Source organism: Cydia strobilella, chromosome 14, assembly GCF_947568885.1.
Source record: "Cydia strobilella chromosome 14, ilCydStro3.1, whole genome shotgun sequence".
Classification (NCBI taxonomy): Eukaryota; Metazoa; Arthropoda; class Insecta; order Lepidoptera; family Tortricidae; genus Cydia; species Cydia strobilella.
In genome coordinates, this window is record NC_086054.1 from 14,304,308 (window position 1) to 14,326,109 (window position 21,802).

At 36.4% G+C, this 21,802-nt stretch overlaps 1 protein-coding gene across 2 annotated transcripts in view; it reads left to right on the forward strand.

Annotated features, from left to right (window-relative positions):
• Positions 1–21,802, forward strand: part of LOC134747247 (uncharacterized) — a 143,392-nt gene that overhangs the window by 102,024 nt on the left and 19,566 nt on the right. For both annotated transcript variants that reach the window (XM_063681853.1, XM_063681851.1), the window contains exon 12: positions 16,542–16,792. In XM_063681853.1, coding sequence (XP_063537923.1) covers positions 16,542–16,792 — 251 coding nt within the window. The remainder of the gene's footprint in view (positions 1–16,541; positions 16,793–21,802) is intronic.

The window sequence follows — 21,802 nt, forward strand, 5'->3', positions numbered from 1 at the left end:
AGGTATTTGTCGCATGACGAAATTATATTATTTGCGCCACATTTGCCCATTTTTTTGCTTGTGGCTTGTAGAAAACATGAGCGACAAATGACATAATAAATTATAGGTTCCACTTTGGATATCTTAAATTATGACGTGACGTGAAAAGGCGAACAATTCTCCATGAAATAAACACAATGTGGATGTGTATTTAGTGTAGATACATTGGGGTTGTATGCTATATGGACTTCAATATGAAATGCTATGCAATTCCTACCCATACCAAAATATAGTAGTTACTTATGTTTTTTATCAGAATACTGAAAACTACTTATAGTATATGTGAACTTTTACTGAACATTAAACCGAATATAATAATATGTCTCGAAAGTGAATAAGTACGAGATTTTCACGCATAGACGCCGTGTGAACGATTTTCAACGTTTCCATATAAATGTTGTTGTCACTACGACATTCGATAAAATCTCGTATACGGTATACGAGAAAAATTACGCCGTGTGAACGTAGCCTAATTGCTCGTGATATAATTGTACCACGTTTTTGTTATTTTCATTGTCTATTCTCCCAGCCATCCCAGAAAGGGAGACGCCATCCAAATTGGGCTAGACAGCTTGTCTCAAGAAACCTGACCTTAAGTCTAGTTTTTCCTTAGGTCTAGTCTTGGAATTTAGCTCCTATATTTCCAAGCGAAGGCGAGAGTATCTCAGTTTAACCAGTAAAAATAGATCTCTGATAGATTGCAGTTTTATGAATCTTTAGGTACGGGTTCGAATCCTGTAGTGTAGTCCCACAGTAAGCGCAATAAGCTTGTGTTGTGGGTACTAAACGACGATATATACGTGACGTTTTCAACCAAATTAAAAGGTACCACATTGTCGATAAGGTTGATTTCTAACGGAACAACTATGTGTGATAAAGACACAAATAAATACCCTTACCCTATTTTTTTTACTCCATATTGTCAAACTTCGTCTTATAAAAATACACCTAAAATTTATAGGAATTAAGTCCATTTCTGCATGATTATCGTAAGAAGTGCTGTCTGGACGATTGTCATTTGTTTTTATTGTGAGTACATGCATTTTGAACTTAGCGTAACTTATGAATAAAGTTCATATTTAATTGTGTGACTGAAGCGTTACAGAAGCTTTTATCGTCCATTGTGATCTTGGTTCGTGAGTTGAATAAAATTAGGGTTTTTTTTTGTGTTTTCTTAAGGAAAGGGTTTTTATAGTGTGTTTGGGACAATAAGGCTAAATTGTGTGATGGATGGAAACCAGAACATTGGGGTTACTCGACATGTTTATTTTTTACGCTCGGTCCACGTTGAGAGTTGGTACATTTTCACGGTTGTTGAGACATTTATAAGCGGAATAACTCGCTCGGCTTCTGACACTTGAGAAAATACCTAAAACTATTGTTTTGATTTCATTTAAACTATACAGGCTGATTCAGAAGACGTGAACAGGACCAACCCCATACACTCAGTAGTTGTTGTTAGTTATTCGCTTACCGTCGTATTACTTCTATTTAAGTGAAACAACCAAACCTTTTCCCCGGTTTTAACTTTTTGTTAAGTAAAAGTTTAATTCTCTACTATAAGGCAATGGTCCCCCTACGACACCTAATTATTAAAGATTAAACCTCACACTTGTGAGATACGATGTTCAAAAGTAACCAGACTAATGACATTCAATTTGAAACTCTTCACGAATTTAAGCAAACGTATCGATACTTGACGGAAGTATTCTTAATTATACTTAAGTGACAATATGTTAGTTGCATTTGCCCCATATTTGCAATTGCACTGGCTGAGCTTATTAGGGTCGTTATGCGTAGGGCATACAGTAGATAATTATTCAATAAACATACGATTATTCAAATAGTATGTGAGCTGTAGACCTCGCGATGCCTCCGTAATTTTGAAAGAATTCAAAAAACCGAATGAAAAAATAAATTCTATGTACAACCTGCTCACCACACGAGAATAGGTTAATAGGAAATATTTTTTTTCCTAAGCATAAACGGAGACCTTCGCTTCCGCTCGATTAATAATAAACAAAATTAACTCATATTTCGATACATCAATAAACACTTATAGATTGAATGAAAGTGTAAGTTCAAGTTATTTTATTCTCAGTCACGGCTAGTTCAACTCCATTATTCCATTTACACGGCACTTAGCAATGAATTGGAACATCAGATGGATATATTTGGCGTCACATCCGGTTTCAAATGGACCGGAAAGAGGGTTATACCTGTGACATCCGGTTTGCTAGTTATGGATACTGGGACAATACGACTTGGGAAAGAGGAAAATCGATTTATAACCATCGTTTGTGTGTTTATTTTGTTTGTAGGTATTTATAATCGAATTAAAATTGTTATAACAAAGTCCTATATTATCGATATTGCACTTCGCAAGGTGCCGAAATTACCCGAAAAGTTGGAAAGTTTTCAAACATTTCTGGAAAATTTCACAAGAAAAATACAATGTTACGAAATGATAAGTTTGATTTCCTTCACAAAATTATGAAAAGTTTCCAAAATTACTACCTGTGGAATTTTTTTGTCGTCACATCAGTAGTTACTATAACAATATTTAAGAGTATAAAAACAAAAAGCTTTTGTAATTTATAAACACTCCAAACAGGTCATTAGTAAAGTCAAACCAAGGAAAGTCTGCAGAGATTTTGACAGCACACGGAGTGCAGGTGTTATTTTAAACGTCAAACTTCTATGAAATTATGACGTATAAATAACACTCACAGCTCACAGCGTATGTTGTCAAAATCTCTGCAGATTTTTCTTGGACTAACTTTAGGTATTTTAATGTAGTGTTTCTGCTGAGGAAAATCATCTGAACTCTTACCATTGCCATGCATGCCGAGCGATTTGCATTTATCTCCTAAGCTTTTCATAAGCTCCGCAACATGCATGTGATATTCAATGAGTTGTTAACGTTTTTAGTCTATGGCGATCCTGTGGCTTTGAGCTGGCCGTATTTCGGTTTATCACATTTAATCAAAAATAAGTAAGTAGTAGCAATTAAGTATGTCTACGGAACGGACGGAACTCTAAGGACTTTTCCGCGGTTTGCCATTTCTGTATTTTTTTGTAATGGCCAAATATGGCTTTATAGTGTCGTTGTTGACAAGAATTGCCAAAAAGGTCAACTCCGTTTTTGGTGACCGTCTAAAATATGGCATGTCAATTGTAACAGCGTTGGTTGGGGTCAAATTACAACTTCGTTTTCGGAAAATTAAAAAAACAAATATTAAATAATTTGACGGTTTAGATTAGACTCACTTGTTTTAGTCCCTCGCGCGACATGTTTCGGAGAGCCTATTAGGTTAATGTTAGTATGTCTCACAACAGTTTAAATTCGAAAATAAGTATTATTTATTATTTAAAAACAAGTTAGGTATTAAAAGATTCACTCTCAACTTAGGATATTAAATATTAGGTTCAGGTAATTTAATGTACCTACGTGCAGTTAACACAAACAACAAGACAAATTTGATATCCTATAATTATGTAAACAAAGATTGAGTCCAATGTAACATCAGACATCACAATAGGTATAAACATACTTGCACTTGCTTGCTTGCTTGTACTTTGTTGCTAGGCAGAGTGATGGCAGGTGGACTAAAATGTTAACGGAATGGTGGCCGCTTTCAAATGAAAGAAGCCCCTGGCGTCCGTTGGCTCGTTGGGTGGACGACATCCGGAAGATTGCGGGTCACTTCTGGATGAGATTAGCTTAGGACCGGGACAAGTGGCGTACTGGAAGAGAGGCCTATGCTCAGCAGTGGGCGATAAAGGGCTGATATGATGATGATGATGATGATAATCATACTTATTAAGCTATAATGTTCTGTTTTTACTGTGGCTACAGTTTCGTTATGCACCACTAGTAAACATTTTAATATTCACTAGAAAAATACAAGTGTCTACAAAGTGAAAGTGTTTCTTTGGATACAGGTTAAGCGCCCTTCATCTCCAAAGGGACAATAATATGTAAACACTTATATACGCACGTGTCCGCTTATTATCTCAATTCTAAAAAGTAACATGTGTGGTGTAAAATACAAGTGTTTTACGCGTTTTTAAAGTAGGTACAGATGTTATTTAACACCTCCCATAGTAAGTAGGCCGTTTCGCGCGAAGTGATACGTCAATATGTTTTAAAAAGGTGTTAAAGAGATGTGAAGGTTGGGTTGCCACCTTTTTTCTATACACACATAGTACTTTTTTCAAAATATTGAAAAAAATATAGTATTTACTGGGAAAAATTAATAAAAAATAGGACGCCGATTTGAGGCGAATTAAAAATCCAATTCGCAATCGCATACGATGTGATATCGGTGACATTTGTATAACTCTTTCTTGAGTTATGAGAATATAGTATTTTTCGTACTATATTCTTTTTGTATAATATATAGTACAATTGACTAAAATATAGTATAGTATGGGTGGCAACCCTATGTGAAGGATGCATTGCGTTCTACTCGAGTATCTTCAGTCACTATAGAGTTGCAATTTGAGTTATTGTGCCGTTCCCGGTAACATTCCCCATTTCGTATGGGGAAATTTCTCGCTCGGTAACATTCCCCATGCAAAATGGGGAATGTTACCGGGAACGGCACAACTCTAGTTGCAATCAAGTACAGTAGTGCATAATTATTTTCCATGCGTGTCTTGCTATTTCAGTCAGTCTCGTGTCGGTACAAAAAGTACTAACATTGACTGAACTAGCATAACAAATACGAACGTTTCCGGGAAAATACGATGGAAAACAATTATGCAGTACAATAGTATAAAAATATTAACCTCCTTTCTGTGTCAGTTGGTCTAATGGAAGGGTTAGCTGAAGTTTCCTATCTAAAGAACGGTATGTAGGGACAACACCTTTCATTAACAGACTACCATTAAGTAAACAAAAAAAAATTGATTTTAATAGTCGATTGAAACGTGATTCTATAGTAAGTAAATTATAAAAAATAAATCGGAAAAATACGATGTTACAACAATAAGGAACTTTTTTTTCGTTTAACGAAACAAGTAACTCAAAAATAATGTTTAAAAAACAAGACATCCATAGAATCGTAAAGCTTTACACTAAACATAATAGGCTTTAAAATTACAAGTACGGGAATACAATAGACTTTGAACAATAGCAACTTAATAGAAACAAAATTTTACATAATAGGAATGACAAAAAAGGGTTTTCTATAGTACAGGAAAAGTATTTTTTTGTGACCTTTCTAAAGGTCTTGTGGGTCAAATACTTAAGTAATTATAAATACGTTTAGTGAAAGTAACTATCACTTGACGAAAATGGCGTAGGTACATACCTACTGTTCATAATTGTAAAACCAAACGGAAGTTCCGGTACATGGGATCCGGAGGCGAAGCTCCGTAACATCCCTAGTTCGTATACCATCGATATTAATGTCATCGAAGTTATGGGTGTTAGAAGTCTTGTGATTAGTAATAGCCTAACATTGTATGTCCAAATTTACCCAAGGCTAATGAAAACGGCTTAATTTATATTAAATCAAGTAACCCGTTTTCGTCCCTCTTAAGATTTTGAAAAAAATTAAGATACATAAGAAACTTAGGATACTGTGACTTGATCATGTCAAATAAGTCCAAGAAAGTCTTAAAGTATTACATTACTGGCTATAGATGCTTACAAAGCTGACAAATGGCTTTACGGTAAAGTAAGGACGCAAATCACAAAGAATTTCATACTCTGATCCGCCTGTTCTTATCTCTATCGCACGCGCGTATTTTGATGTCCCACCGATGCGGCGGCGGTTAATGGGACTGTGCGAGCGGGAAAGCAATAAGTATAGTTTTGCGCGTGCGATAGAGATAGGAAATGGCGAAGTACGAAATTATTCGTATTTAGTACGAAACTGCAAAAAACTTATTTAAAAACAAACGGTAACCAAACAATTTTTCTAATACATCGCAGTGTCTTTCATCCGATCTATCACACAACTAATCTGTTGGTTTACACAGATAATGTACTTGACCTTTTTCATGGAAATTCTATACCTACATAATTACCCGTTTTCACCACCATAGAGTTTTATAACTCGAGTGGCGCCTGCGCATGATGCTAGTGCAAGGTCAGCAGGTGCCCGGTGGGGTCGTTGCAATGGCTTACCATTGTTTCCACGGGCAGAGACGTCACGACATCACATAGAAGTGACTTTATCGAGCTTTTTTCGGTGACTCCGGTTTTGGTTGTTAGAGATGTGATCAACATTTCGTAAAATTGGATGTTCGTTATATATTCGCACATGTCATTAAAAACATCCGCCTTGACTGATATATAATTCACGAAAATGTTTCATTATTGCGCTTATCACTAATCTTTATCGCGCTACAACGCACAGACAGCGACAATGACAAAGACAGCTGTCACTGTCACTAGTCCTGTAGAGGATCTGTTGCCAGAAGTAATAAACGTTACGGTCGTTTAAATGACCCACTTGTTAAATATTGTTGTTAACAGACTATAATACTTGTCACTACTATAATAATATCATGTCTGGGATCAAATGAGGTCGCTTTATCAATTATGCTCATATTACACTAAATTAAAATCTAATAAGATAAAGAGTAGCTGCCTTATCTTTGAAAGTTGATAAAAAACCGGCCAAGTGCGAGTCGGGCTCGCGCACGAAGGGTTCCGTACCATGACGGAAAAAAAACCGGCCAAGTGCGAGTCGGACTCGCGCACCGATGGTTCCGTACTTTTTAGTATTTGTTGTTATAGCGGCAACAGAAATACATCATCTGTGAAAATTCCAACTGTCTAGCTATCACGGTTGATGAGATACAGCCTGGTGACAGACAGACAGACGGACGGACAGACGGACACAGGAGTCTTAGTAATAGGGTCCCGTTTTTACCCTTTGGGTACGGAACCCTAAAAACGACAGAAAAATCGCGTTTGTTGTATGGGAGCCCCACTTAAATTATTTATTTTATTCTGTTTTTAGTATTTGTTGTTATAGCGGCAACAGAAATACATCATTCTGTGAAAATTTCAACTGTCTAGCTATCACGGTTTGTGAGATACAGCCTGGTGACAGACGGCGAAGTCTTAGTAATAGGGTCCCGTTTTTACCCTTTGGGTACGGAACCCTAAAAACGCACTTTTCATAAAACTTTATCATGCTATCTTTAACTCTTATGAAATAGTCCGAAGACATTGTGTTGAAGTTTATGTATTGCTTGCATTTAACAAATAAACTGGTATTAAATTAAATAAAACTATGAAAACGGATTATATCGCGTATATTGAATTTATAATACATCCCGACGTTTCGAACCCTTTACAGCGTTCGTGGTCAACGGGTGACAGGAAAAATTACAAAGTGCAAAAATACCCACATACTAAAAATAATGAACAATCATAGACTATAAACTTTAAGGCTGGTTGTACATGCAAAATCGGTTCATAAGGCTAGTTATACACTACAATTATTTTCAAGTAAAGATATATATATCTCTCTCTCTCTTATCTTTTGTTTAAAAATGCGTTTATTGCATTATGCTCTATCAGTGTGGCTGATACAACTTTGTCTAGATGTGTTGAAAAATCATGCATAAAATAGTATCTCTACAAGGTATGTCTTTTCAGTTACGTTACTAAATATTAAAGATTAAGATGTCTTTGCAATGGAGTATTCAAAAAGTATTGTAACGAACTACTGACCTACACATAGATTGTGTGACTTGTGTGCAAAGTGCATGACAGAGGAAAAGCACGCGCCGACAATGCACAGAATAAGAATAATTTGAGTTTTAACCGCCTTAAAAAAAAGGAGGTTCTCAGTTTGACCCGTATGTTTGTATGTATGTATGTATGTATGTTTGTTCGCGATTATTTCGCGTTTGGCTGAACCGATTTTGATGCGGTTTTCAGAAAAGTGTTTGTTACATTCTGGAGAAGGTTTTAGTATACACAGAGCTGAGCTGATGCTGAACCCTGGCTGTACCTAGTGGAACGCAGGTTGTATAAAAAATACTAGTCTAGAAACTTTCTAAAATAAAAATCTAAATGTCAAAAAATACGGATTACCTAATATAGGTATTCATTGAATATATGAGGTCCCAGTCCCTAGCCACTTTCATATTGATTGTCTTGTCACTGTGACAAGGTACAAGGTACAAAATGGAGACGCGCATTTTTAAAGTCATCGAACTCCCTTTGTCCAGCCTTAACGTCTGCTTTATTCGCGATACACGCCATATTTTACACGGACACGACACAATAACTGACGGTTTAACGCACTTCTCATTAGCACTGTTTAATAGCACTGTTTATTGCTCACTATAAATTATTGGAAAAGCGGCGGTGGCCGAGTAGATCTGACGTCCGACTTTCAATCCGGAGGTCGCGGGTTTTAATCCTGGCTCGTACCAATGAGTTTGTCGAAACTTATGTACTTACGGAAATATTATTTGATATTTACCACTAGCTTTTATACATCCGCGAAGGAATTCAAAGGTGTATGTGAAGTCCCCAACCCGCATTGGGCTAGCCTAGCGTGGGGACTATAGCCCAATCCCTCTCGCGCATGAGAGGAGGCCTGTGCCCAGCAGTAGGACGTATAGGCTGAAATATTTACTTATTTTTATTTTTTAAATTATTGATAACTAATATTACCTTTTATCGACATAACCGGCCGATTTACAGTGTTTCAGCAAATACCCGTGAAACGATAAATTCCAATATAGAATGATAAACATCACATAATTCCGTTACAATCGAAATGGAATCAAATAATGTGTTATTATCAAATATTTAGCGGTTTTGCCTCGTGTGAGACGTCCTGAGTAATGACTCAGTAGGAATCACCGGTAACAACTGAACAGTAGGTAACTATGCGTTGCGACTGAGTTACCGCAAAAATTGTGTCACCTTGTCGAATTTTAGTTGCTTTACTAGGATATCGATAAAAAATCCGACGAATCAAGAACCGAACCGAAATTTTGAAGTCAGTTCAAAAATACAGCATCAATCAAATGAATGTTTTTATAATAATGTGATCACTCGATTCCATAATCTGAATTTGATGATGTCATGATTTAGATTCAGTACTTGTGTTAGGTGTAATTGTTATGGTAAACCATTAATTTTTCACCTCAGCAGCTCGAACTGGAGGGACTGGAGTGAGGAAAGTGCTACTTTCGTCACTCCAGGGAGTGAAGAAAGTGCGACTTTCCTCACTCCAGGGAGTGAAACAAAGTACTTAGCTTTTTAATTTAGTGAAGGCCATGAACTGCCACTTCATACTTTGTTTTTTTTTTTTCTCTGAATTATTCTGTGTCTTTCGAAATACATTTTAACCTTTAATATGTTCTCACTACTGAGGTGAAAAATTATGTGTGCAACACGAGAGCAAAGTTATTTTACATCTCGTGTTTTTGAGTCCCTCGCTACGCTCAAGATTCTAACTTAGAATCTTTCGCTTTCTCGGGACTCAAAATAAACACTCGCAAGAAAAACCAACTTTCCTCTCTTGTTGCACAAATAACTAATATATTATCGTACATTTTAACACTTATTTTAGGAAGAAACATATACAGGCATATAGGATGCCCTTTTTATGAGAATTACTGTGTGTGACCAACCTATAGATTCTTATCTCTTGCATTCGTCAATGTCATTCCACGTCATTCTGCGTCATAACACAACGCAATGCACTGATTGCGACTCAAATTTTGAGAACATGTAGGTTTTCCTGTTCACATAAAAACTTTTTACCTCTTCGTCATAGTGCGAACTATTTCTAACCCAGGAAACAGTTGTTTATAAAAAGTGATTCAGGGACTTTTGTTTGGTAAATCAGATGGATAGCAAAGAGTTTACGAGTAGTTATATATCCCTCTTTGTGTTGGACCGTTTGTGGTAAACCCACATCACTGTTTTATTTGTTTTTGTTTGCTAAACGTGTTTAGGTTTTCATCCAACTTAATGACGTAGGGCTTCATACACCTAATTTTTAAGGCGCTTATAATGTTACATTTTGTAGAGTTGTTAGAGTAACAAAACGATTTGTTTTTGCATTTAAGAATATTTATTGTATCGTCTTTATACTTACTCTAATGTAAGAAATGCATACGACAGACACATAAAAATAACCTTTCCAATGTCAGTATCTTAAAATAAAAGACATATGCGGTGACGTTTTTAAAATAAAAAGTCAAACCACAACTATCGAGTTACACGAACCGGCGAACCTGATAGCTTAATTTTCGACACATCCTTCACAGTTAAAATTAAACTTTTCGGCTATAAATTAAAGTTCAATTTGGTTAATCATGACCGCGTCACTTCACACAGCCCGTTAATGTAAATTGACGTTTTTGTGAGATATTTTCAGTGTTGAGTTACTTAGCTTCGACTCTTTACGACACATTTTGGTTTTAAGAAGGGTTACTTTTCCTTATCTTAAATTATAACTTGGAACATGTGGATTTCAATAAAAAAATATTTAGTACTATTATTTTCACATCATATATCTAGCCATGCTTTATTTTTATAAGACAATAATACCGGTCGTAGCATCGATCCTTGGGGGACTCAAACAACAGGTTCAGTTCGTTCAACCCACTCGTAATGATTAGTATCTTGATATGGATTGACAATGTTTAACGAATTAAAATAAACCTAGAAATCACAACATTCAAAACAATGTACAGTTTTATTCGTTTCCGTGCTTTATTCTCTCCATCTAATGGTGTCATATCAGTTGGTTATCAGGTCTACAATGTCTATCAAACTCATAATTCTCTTAGTTCATAATATTATCATCAAAATAAGATCACCAAGTACGGTATCACATCCGCAAGGTTTCAAAGAACCCGATATCTTCGACCCTGACACTGACCACATGTCCCACAACACTGGTAAGACTATCCCAGCATACTCGTAACATAACGGTAGCGTTACAACTTTTTATGGCTCACGCGTACCAAATTAAAGTATCAGGTTTGCTTCATTACTTACAGCTAGATCGTTTGGATATAATTATGATTTCAATTAAGATAACTTGTGAAATATTGTCTTAGCTTAAAGAGAGATTAAAAAAGTGTTTTATAACTAATAATGGAGTAAAATAACATTAAGTGGAAGAAAAGAGTGAAAGTCGAACTTTAATTGAAAAAAAAAAAAAAAAAAAAACAACCCATAAAAACATTTATTTAATCCAATTGATTTAAATTTAACTGTAACCAAATTTAATTTAAGTTTACAGATTCAAATATTACTTTTTTGCTATAATAATAATTAAAGACATGTTGATTATGTAATATGCGTGACATTATCTAATATTACTAATATTACAAAACCGGGAGAAATCATAAAAGTTAACTGACCGGCTTTTAACCAGTGCAGTTGCCTATCACGGTTAATAAATGAGTATCATAACTTTATCAGCTTACTTCGATATGTAAATTTAACCAGTTGCTCTCAGCAGGTATTTAAGATTAAATCCTCAGTTGATACAGGGACTATAAAAGAAGACTTTAATACGATGAAATAAAGATGTATTTAACTGCTCTTCCCGTTGATTATAAATAAATGCTTTTAATTTATGAAGACACTAAATCAGTAATATTATACACACGATAGTTCGTGATCGTGACTACAAAACATGTGTAAGAGGATGACGAATAATAAAATGGGAGGATAACTATTAACTAAATAATAGCCAATAATTTGTACATGGCCTATACAAAATTTTACAAAAACAAAAACTAAGTTAGGAGAACAAGTTAGAAACAAGTAGGTTTGCCTAAATGATTGAGTGAAAATGTTAATTTACCTAAGAGCCATATATTTAGAGCAAATCCCGTCAACAGACTTCCGATCAATCATATTTAATCATAAATGTAAATGATGAAATTTAAATGTAAGAATGGTGAAGCTTATAAATCATAATTCCCACACAGACCTACATTCTTATAATCGGGAGATAACGAAGTAGCAGAAACAGCGATATGTACCTACTGATAACATGATTTTTTGCTACATGCCTCATGAATCTCATTGATAAACAAGTTAAACAACCCGCTTATCATAACATCGTCCGGATTTGGCCTTGTATCGATAAAGTTAGTCAGTGTTACTTGTCCTTGTTCCTGAACGACGAACTTATGCTATGCATTATTGAAGTTTACTATGTAGCAAAAGTTGAAGCATTTGACTAAAACCGGCAATAATAATGGCGGTCATAGTTTTAATTAAGTATAAGGGTATAAGTACCTGTTTTCAAAAAAAAACTTCAAATCTTCAAAATTTTTATTGTAGGTACACAAAAATATTTACAGGGTTGTTAAGATTAACTTAAATTAAACATAGTTGACAAAATGTACCTGGCATAGAAAAATACAGTCAGGTTACTCTGGTTCCTACACTAGGCTTAGCCTGTCTCGTAGGTAACCCAGACTCGAATGAGTTTATACAATTAATTAACATAACTTAAAGCCTATAAGAAGAGGAGATAGAAAACAGATTTTCATGCGCGTGAATGAAATATTTGCATAAGTGTCCGTTAGACACAAAAAAATGGCAGAGCATGCATTTTGTGATTCACTTCAGGTATTATTAGATAGATGGTGTGCCGCAACGAAAAACTATTGGTAAACATCTGTTCCTCCGGTAGTAACGATCTGATACTATGTTGAAATTAACCCAGGAAAAGACATATCCAGACACTTGTGTTAGAAAAGCTATTACCTCCCCGTTCCCACATCAGGAGCCATTTGTTCCAATCACAACCAGACGGGCGGTTCAATAGCAATTGTCTTCATGAATAAATTGATACCGATTAGTAAAGAGGCGACGTCACTTATCGTCGCCCGTTATCAATACTCTTGGCATGTTCGACAGTGCCTTGCAGGCCGTCTGCATGAAATGTATTGTTTGCGAGGTCATTACACGGCTGTATTTACTTTAATAATGTCGAAAAAGTGAAGTGTACTAAAGCGGTGAATATTTTTAATAGAAATGACTGCGATATACGTGGGAACACTTGCCTGCACTGATGGGAAATTGTACGTAATTTGTTATGATTTGGTTTCCAACTTTTTCTAACAGTTCTTATTATTAATAGGTTATATTTTTCTTCCGACTGTTTAATGAGTCTTATATTTTTCATTTATATGTATTAGCATCTTTTTAGAATGTTGTAATAAGTAAATGGCTTTTTAAATTAGTCAATAAGAAAAACCATTTCCGAAACAAATCGATGTCAAGGGTCATAATAATTTTCGTAATGCGTTTTTTACCTGACACCATAGTATCATTAGTATCGTGAATATTAATTCTGTTGCTCATTAAACCATTATAGTACCTACTCGTGTCTCCATAAAGTGCCTAATAAATAGGTCGTAAATGTTTCAACAGACATTGTTTAGTGTTTTACTGGTGTGGAGCAAGCCCGGTGAGTTTTTGCTTGGTTTCTTGGCTATGTTTTGCGATGTATTATGAAATGTGTGCGGAAAATCTTCGCTAATACAAAGTATTAGAAGTTCTTGCAACGTAGGTAAACAGACACGTCCTGAAAAGCATATTTCATGAATGAGGATAATATTATCCGAAGTAGATTTGTTAGTTTGTGTTGCATTGTCGATATAGGACAACTTATATCATATAACAAGCGGTTTTACCTATAACTGAAAAGCTTTATTTATTAAAAATCCAATGTCTCCTATTGTCACAGGATACAAAAGGCATTCGTACCTACACTTCCGAGGAATTCAAAACCTTCATCCAAACTCTTGCGCTCGGTGTTCCAACCTTCACAGAACGCGTACAGCTAGATGTTTTTAAGAGGTTCTAATTCATACTCTATAAAAGCTCTTGCTACCATTGCGACATTATAGAAATTTTACTAGGTACTCGGAATGTTTCTACCTCGATCCTCAATAATAGCCATCGCCATTTGCACTTAAGTGTATTTTGTTATCATCAATTTCACAATCCTTTTTCAAAACATAACGACCCGAGGAAAGTGTAGTGGTTATCGTAATTGCATCAACGGACGGGACACAATAGCCATTGTTCTTTGTTGTGTGCGTGTCTCATTATCATGTGTGCGTCTGTTTTAGCGGTAGCTTCCTCTGTTAATAACTACTGTATAGCTATGGTGCAAAATATAGTAATTTCCACATAATAACGATTAGTCATTAAGACAACACTTTTCGACTTCAGTAGATACCTATAGGTATAGATCAAATAAACATAATTCTTGCATATTGATCGTCAGCTGTTTTCACAAAATTTGCCTTTATTGATGATGCCATATTTATACAGATTGTATAATGTGCGCGATTTAAATTTCTGTTTAAATTTTTAAAGCATAATAATGAAACGAGTAGCTTAGTATGTATATGTAATCGTCATGCTCTGTAAGTAATGTAAAATCAATATTATGTGAAGAAGAAATTTTTAGAGAACAAGGCTTTCTCGTTGCATCTGACATTCCGAAAAAATTTTAACCGATTTCAATTCCAAGGAGGAGGTTCTATATTTGATTGTGGCTATTTGTTTTAAATGTATTTTTACCGATTATTCCGAGCTGGGGGTCCGATTGGAGTAAGTAATTATTTTTTCTTTTCCTTTTCGATAGCATAGGCGTTTGCCAATACGAATACGCTTATTCTCATCTTGGCTAGGGCCCTTTCTGTTTTGCATGTGGCTACCTAACCCACAGACTTAACCTATACTTCTAGCTACGGGGTACATGTCTGAGCATGTGCAATGTGCATGCTTCCGCTGCGAGCATCCAACAATTCAGGCCAATTACGGCCACAGACGCAAAATTACGCACAGGTCATACTCAAAATTACTACTTAGCACCACATCATACGACTTTCAACTCTATCACTAGAATTCAAGGTTGGTTTTTGAATTTAAAAGGCAAATTTGAGGCGCCATCAATTTTCTTCGCATTGTATTGTGATGATGAATAGATTATGGTAATATTTTTGCATTTTGTGCGTTGGAAATGAATTTCAAATTTATGGTTTGCCCGAAAGCGTTTCTGTGTGCCATATTTTACATGTAAAATATGGAGTAATTTTTAGGTAATCTGTTGAAATTCTAATGAATATGGTGATCTTAGTCATACTTGATGTTATACCTAGGTAATAAGCGGATATCAAGGTCAAGAAGATAACAAATACTTATTAGATGTATTGTTATTTTCTTATTTGTTACAAACGAGTAAGTATTATCTTATAGCTGATTGTTTAGTCATAAAATGCATAGGATTAAAATCACGTGCTAAATATATAACATCTTCACAGTCCACACGTCAAAGTATGTTTTATGAACATGTAGATTGAATTAATATGTCATCGTTATGACACTTATGACCTGCCTTCCATTTGAAATTATGATTATGACTCAATAATATTAAGATTTTGAGATATTGCGAGTTGTAGAAATCAGTTGTTTATTTTGTTTTAAGTTACCAATGAGTAACTAGGTACCACAATAATGAACTACCAAATTGTACATTTAGGTTTAAAATGAAGACTTGACAAAGCTCACCATACTAAGATTACCTATTTAATAGAAAGAAAGAATACTAAAAACTGTTATATTTATTTAACGCCACAACATATTATGTACCTACAAATAAATACAACATACCAACAGAAAACATTGCACGCTAAAATAGGATCACCAATCAGTATAATGTCGCAGCCATCCGCAGAGCTGATTTTTAGTGGGGACCTGACTTAAAACCGAAGTTAAAAAATAGAGATATAAGAAGTAAGGTTAATATCCATAATGATGGCATCATCTACGATTATTTACCATAGCCACAAACAAACTTCGAAATATTTTAGAAGAAAAGAAAAGTGAAAACGCACCGCAACGGTGCCAAGGCTCGTGGTATCAAAGTAACCGGTTGACAAGGCCGGAGGGCCAACCAACCGCGTCGCTGATTAGATATTAGGAGTTGAAAACCCTTTAACGTCGGCGACACCTTGTCTTGTCGCACCAAGGTTCGTGGTATCGGTAGGTAAGGCCGGAGTTACTATGACAATTGAACCCTTTGGTGGATGACGACTATAGTCCTCGTGCCAAGGTTGGAGGTTACAAACTAGTTGATCGGTGGCTGGAGGGTCACAACCAACCGAGTCGCTGATTAGATAGGAAGTGACTAACCCTTCAAACGTCAAAGACACCTATAGTTGTCATACCAAGTTTCGTGATATCGGTAGACACAGACAAGGCTAGAGCCAAACAAGAGTGAAAGTCCAACCCGTTAAATGTCAATGATTATGTTTTTAATGTTCGCCGAAGAGAGACTTTGGGGTCTATGGATCTCTGAAATTTCTTTGCAACCTCCGCCATGGATGCTCAGTGCTCACTACCCCTATGTCTCAAGTCTCTTGACGACTGGCGATAACGTTCCAGTTTAGCTTACTTGTATTTAGTTTATATTTTATCTGTCCTCTGAATAAAGCTAACAATATTTCTCTCTTGTCCACAGGCCTCTTCAAAGGCTCCACAACCACACTCGACGGCATAGGTCTCCGGCCGATGCCGGCCGAGCGGCCTAAGACCCTCCGCAAGCTCAAGTCGGTATACGACGCCTCCCCCACAGACCCTCCAGCGGTGACCCTGGGCAATGGAAGCAGTGTCAATGGCTGTGAGGATGAGGTCCGGAGACGAAGTAACACGAACAGCTCGACGCATAGTGGGGATAAATCACTGTCGATACTTAGCCCGTTTGATGAGCAGGTATGTATTTATTAAGAAAAATTTTATATTAATATAAGATCTCTCTACAGCAGTTTACTGGACGTAGGCCTTAAAAGCGTGCCACAAAGCTTTATATCCAATACTAACGCTTTCTGCCCTCTAATGAAGTCAATAATAAAGTACCTAAATATATTTTTTTCAGTTGGTTCTTGCAAACGGGTGCAGGTTGCGCTATTATAATAGGAATAATAACAATTGCCATTAGGGTAAATTTGCATAGAGACCTTAGATTCGTTATATAAAGTTTTGTACCTGAGCGTTTCTTTTTTTGCCATTTTTTATGTGACCTTTTTTTGTCACTTTTGTGTTATTTCTAGTCAGGATCACGAGCCATCCTCCATCCTTCTAGGAGAAAAAAAGTGTTCCAAAATTTCCATACTTTTTTTTAACTCCTTTTTGTTACCGCTATACAAAGTATATGGGGAAACGGTAACAAAATAGGAAAAAAAAACATTGGGACATTTTTTATCCCATTAGGACCGAAAGAGCTCGTGATTCTGAGTAGAAATAATACAAAAATTATGAAAAAATACAAAAATTATGTGACATTTTTTTTAAAGAAACGCTCACCTACTCTAATTAGGCATCATCATACACGGTTACAGTCTTATTCGATCCCACGGTGTATTAGCAAGATTCTACTTTCAGATAACCAACCAGATGCAAGATGCAATGATAACAAGTTATTATCTCGGTCCATGTATCACACAACTAGTATGGTCGAGTTCACATCAAACATCTTTACAAACCAACGTTCCAAAAATATAACATGACCTTAGAAGCTTGTAAATATATTTTTGGAACGCGTTGGCTTGTTTATGTTTGTGAACTCGACTGTACCATCGTGAACACTGTTAAGCACCAATCGTAAACCTTGTTAAAGCCTGACCAGTAATATATGATCATTGTCAAGAGGGCGCTATTGTTGTGCATGTATAGGGTTACAGTTCAGTATAGTATGATAAAATTAGTTCCAGTGAAATTCCGCAACATGGCGCGTGATCATATATTCCTGGTCAGGCTTTACAGAGACATAATTAAGTTCCATCAACAATCAGATAGTGTCGGTGCACTCAGCATCAAAAGTAGCAGATCAGACTAAGCGTCAAAAGTATCAGTATCAGTATTCATTCATTCATTCATAATTATTATTGCCAGCCTATTGTGTCCCACTGCTGGGCAAAGACCTCCCCCCTCCTCTTCCACTCCTCCTGGTTTTGAGCTACATCTGGCCAGTCTTTAAAAAAGGAGTCCAAGTTATCCCGCCATCGCCGTCGAGGTCTACCGGATCCCCGGTTTGACTTACGGGGCACCCACTCCGTGGTTACCTTGGCCTGATCTTGGTCCACAAGTCATCACTTGGTCGGCATGCGGCAAACATGACCAGCCCAGTCCCACTTTAACTTGGCCGCTTTTTGAGGCTTTTTCTTCTCTCTTTCGAGATGCTCTAATACCTTAACAAATGTAGAAGGGGCATTCCATGAGCTGTCCCATACAAACGCATTTATTTCGTCTATTTTACCTAACTAGTCCAGCTTTTTATTAACGTTTCAAGTCGACGATTATTTTACTGAGCATTATTCACTTTTTTTTTTACTACGTCGGTGGCAAACAAGCATACGGCCCGCCTGATGTTAAGCAGTCATCGTAGCCTATGTACGCCTGCAACTCCAAAGGAGTTACATGCGCGTTGCCGACACTAACACTCCTCTCCCTCGTTGAGCTCTGGCAACCTTACTCACCGGCAGGAACACAACACTATGAGTAGGGTCTAGTGTTATTTGGCTGCGGTTTTCTGTAATGTAACTTGGTACTTCCCCAGTTGGGCTCTGCTCTAGATCTGGAATCACATCCATTGTAACAGAATAAAAACTCCTATACCTGCAAATTTTCAGAGAATTTGCGTTTGTACGAGACAATGATAGACAATTTCGTAAAATGCTCCTTAACTTGTGAGGTTGACTGCTACTTTTGAACGCATGCTGTAGAGATAAATTTTTACTTAGAAAAGTGTTTATTTTGGTGCGTTGTTTCATACGTTACTATTGATACTGAGTGTACTAACAATGACAACAGGGCCTTTGTGTGCCGCTCTCCGTATTAATTCCTGCAATCGGTTATGTCATATGGAAGCTAAATGGTCTTTATTGATAGTAGCTGCAACTGGCCGCTGCTGGCATAACAGTACTTTAGAACGTCAGTTTGTTATGTGGAAATACCGCGTATAGTAGTTATAAAGTATGCTTACGTTAATTATGTAGTATGGGTACACCTTTCAAGTTAATGTTGGTTGTGGCTTTATTCAAAATACTTACCTAAGTTCATTAGGTAACTGTCAAATTCACATAAACACAAACAAACATACCAACTAAGCCGTTAGATAACAGCTGTAAGCAAAACCTGATCGTAGGAGTTACGCGATTTCTCATTTTATAGTGCCAGTTTAAATACAAAATTCTTCAAAATACATTTTTGTGGGCTCAGGCCTAGTTTCCCCTCTGAGTTGGAAGGTCAGAACGCAGTCGCTTTCGTAAAAACTAGTGCCTACGTCAATTCTTGGGATTAGTTGTCGAGCGGACCCCAGGCTCCCATGAACCGTGGCAAAATGCCGGGATAACGCGAGGAAGAAGAAGACGTTTTTGTGGGCTGTTTTGTAGTCTCTTCTTACACACACCCAGAGCCTAATTCTGATTAAACAACTTGTTATGGCTTCCATCTTATTTTGACACGACCTTGAAGATCGCTCCTGCTGATTGGTGCATGCGAAGCAAAATAAAAGTCGTGCGTGAGATGCGCGCCAATCACCAAGACTATCGTCAAGATCGTATCAAAACCATAACAAATTGATAAATTAGAATCGACCTCACGTTCTTACTTGACTGTATAAAGAGAAAAAAAACCTGGCCAAGTGCGAATCGGACTCGCGTTCCAAGGGCTCCGTACATTACACAATTTTTAACAATGTATTTTATTTTTATGTGAAACGTGAGTGAAATATCTGCATGAGCAATGGTATTTATCCTAAAATTATAAAAAATATATATTTGAGATTCTCACAATGAGCTCTTTCATTTGATATGTAACACGATATAGTTTAAAAAACTTTATTTTTAATTTTCTCATTTACCCCCCAAAAGTGGCTCCCATGTTTAACATTCATTTGTTTACGTTACATGTCCGTCTGTGGGTTACAAACTTACATATGTGTACCAAATTTCAATTTCATTGGTGCAGTAGTTTCGGAGACGCACGAGTTATTAATTAATTAATTATTTTATGTTAAAAATTACAATTTAACAAAGCTCCACAAAACTGTAATTAGTTTGACTGTTAATTAGTGATCCTAAAAGGGTACCGTCTTTTCCTTTTGAGGTACGGAACCCTAAAAATAACATTGTTAGTGGATTAACAAACCTTCGCTTCAATAGTTCATTACAATCAGTAAATAGAAGGGCTTTAGCAATTCCCGGTACGACTTGACCTTATCGGTCACGATTCACGAGGTGTATAGATAAACAAGAAAGTTCGTAAACAGTTTCTATTAAGTATTTGGCAACTAGAATACTTACTAATATTCACTTTGGAATTTGGATTGAGTGGTTAGTTGAGTAACGCAAATATATTGGCCCCAGGTAAAATGCTGGAAATACTTTTTCTATGTGTTTTTCGCATACATCCCGTTCTGGAAATCGATTTAAATGTGTGCCTTACAACAACCTTACATCTTTACAACTGGGCAAAAATCAAGGGCAATCTCACTAACATCGACAATCGAAACGTCGTCGTTATTTGTCTCACTAATAGTATGTAAGAGCGATAGAGAAGCAGCTAATGAAATTTCAATTATCGATGTTCGCGGCTGACCCTCAGCTTTTAGCTTCGCTTTAGGTGAACTGTCAAAGTACTAGTTCTGAGTATTCAGACGTGTAACTGTAGAGCATTGTTTAGAGTATTTTTTACATAGCTTTTGTACGGTGACAGCTGTCATTTCGTTATACATTATAACCTGAAAACGCAAAAATGTATTGAGATGACAGCCGTCACCGTAGCCAAGCTAAAGAATTGTAAACCAAAAACCAATAATTCTCTTCCGGTTAATTTTATTCATCAGATCACAGTTATATTCTAACAAAATAACAATTGTAGTTATTTACGATATTACGTCGTCAATACGTTGGATTAAATAACAATTTTTAATTTCTCTTCTTATCTCGATTTATACTCGAACCGAATTATACTTTCACTAGCATTGTTTACGGCATTATCTTATTTTATCTAGTTATAGACGAATTGAAAGATATCTACTTAAGTAAGTGTAAATTGACTTTTAAGAACCAGATACTATCATTAATAATGACGCTACCTTTTAATAATGACGTAACTATTCATAGTGTATTGTTTGGAATGAAATGAATTATTTAATATAAAAATTAGGATAGAGCAAAGGTATAATAGTATTTTTCTCAGTTTCTGACCCGTACCTATCAAGATTTGAACATTATATTATTATGCAATGTGAAGACAATACTTGAATTTAATAACTGCAGCTAAGAATATTTTTCTGCACTGTTCGATCAATTTTATCAAGACTGTTCTCATCTGTGGGATGGCTCTGCAAAGTACCAGCTTGAGGCGCTCGAGTCAGTTGAGAGGAGGGCCAAGAGAATCATCAATGACAGCAATCTGACGAATGTTCGACTCCAAAGTTTGGAGCATCGTCGCAAGGTTGCCAGCCTGTCGATCTTTTATAGGATACATTTCGGAGAGTGTGCCGAGGAACTGCACAACCTTATTCCTCCGTCCCATTTTTACCATCGGACCACACGACAAACGGCACTCCGGCATCGCTTCATGGTAGGAACTCCAAAAATACGCACGAAGCGTTTTGCTTCCACATTTCTTATGCGAACTGCCAAGGAGTGGAACGGGCTGCCCGAGTCTGTGTTTCCGCATGAGTACAATTTGGGGCTCTTCAAGGCAAGAGTTAAT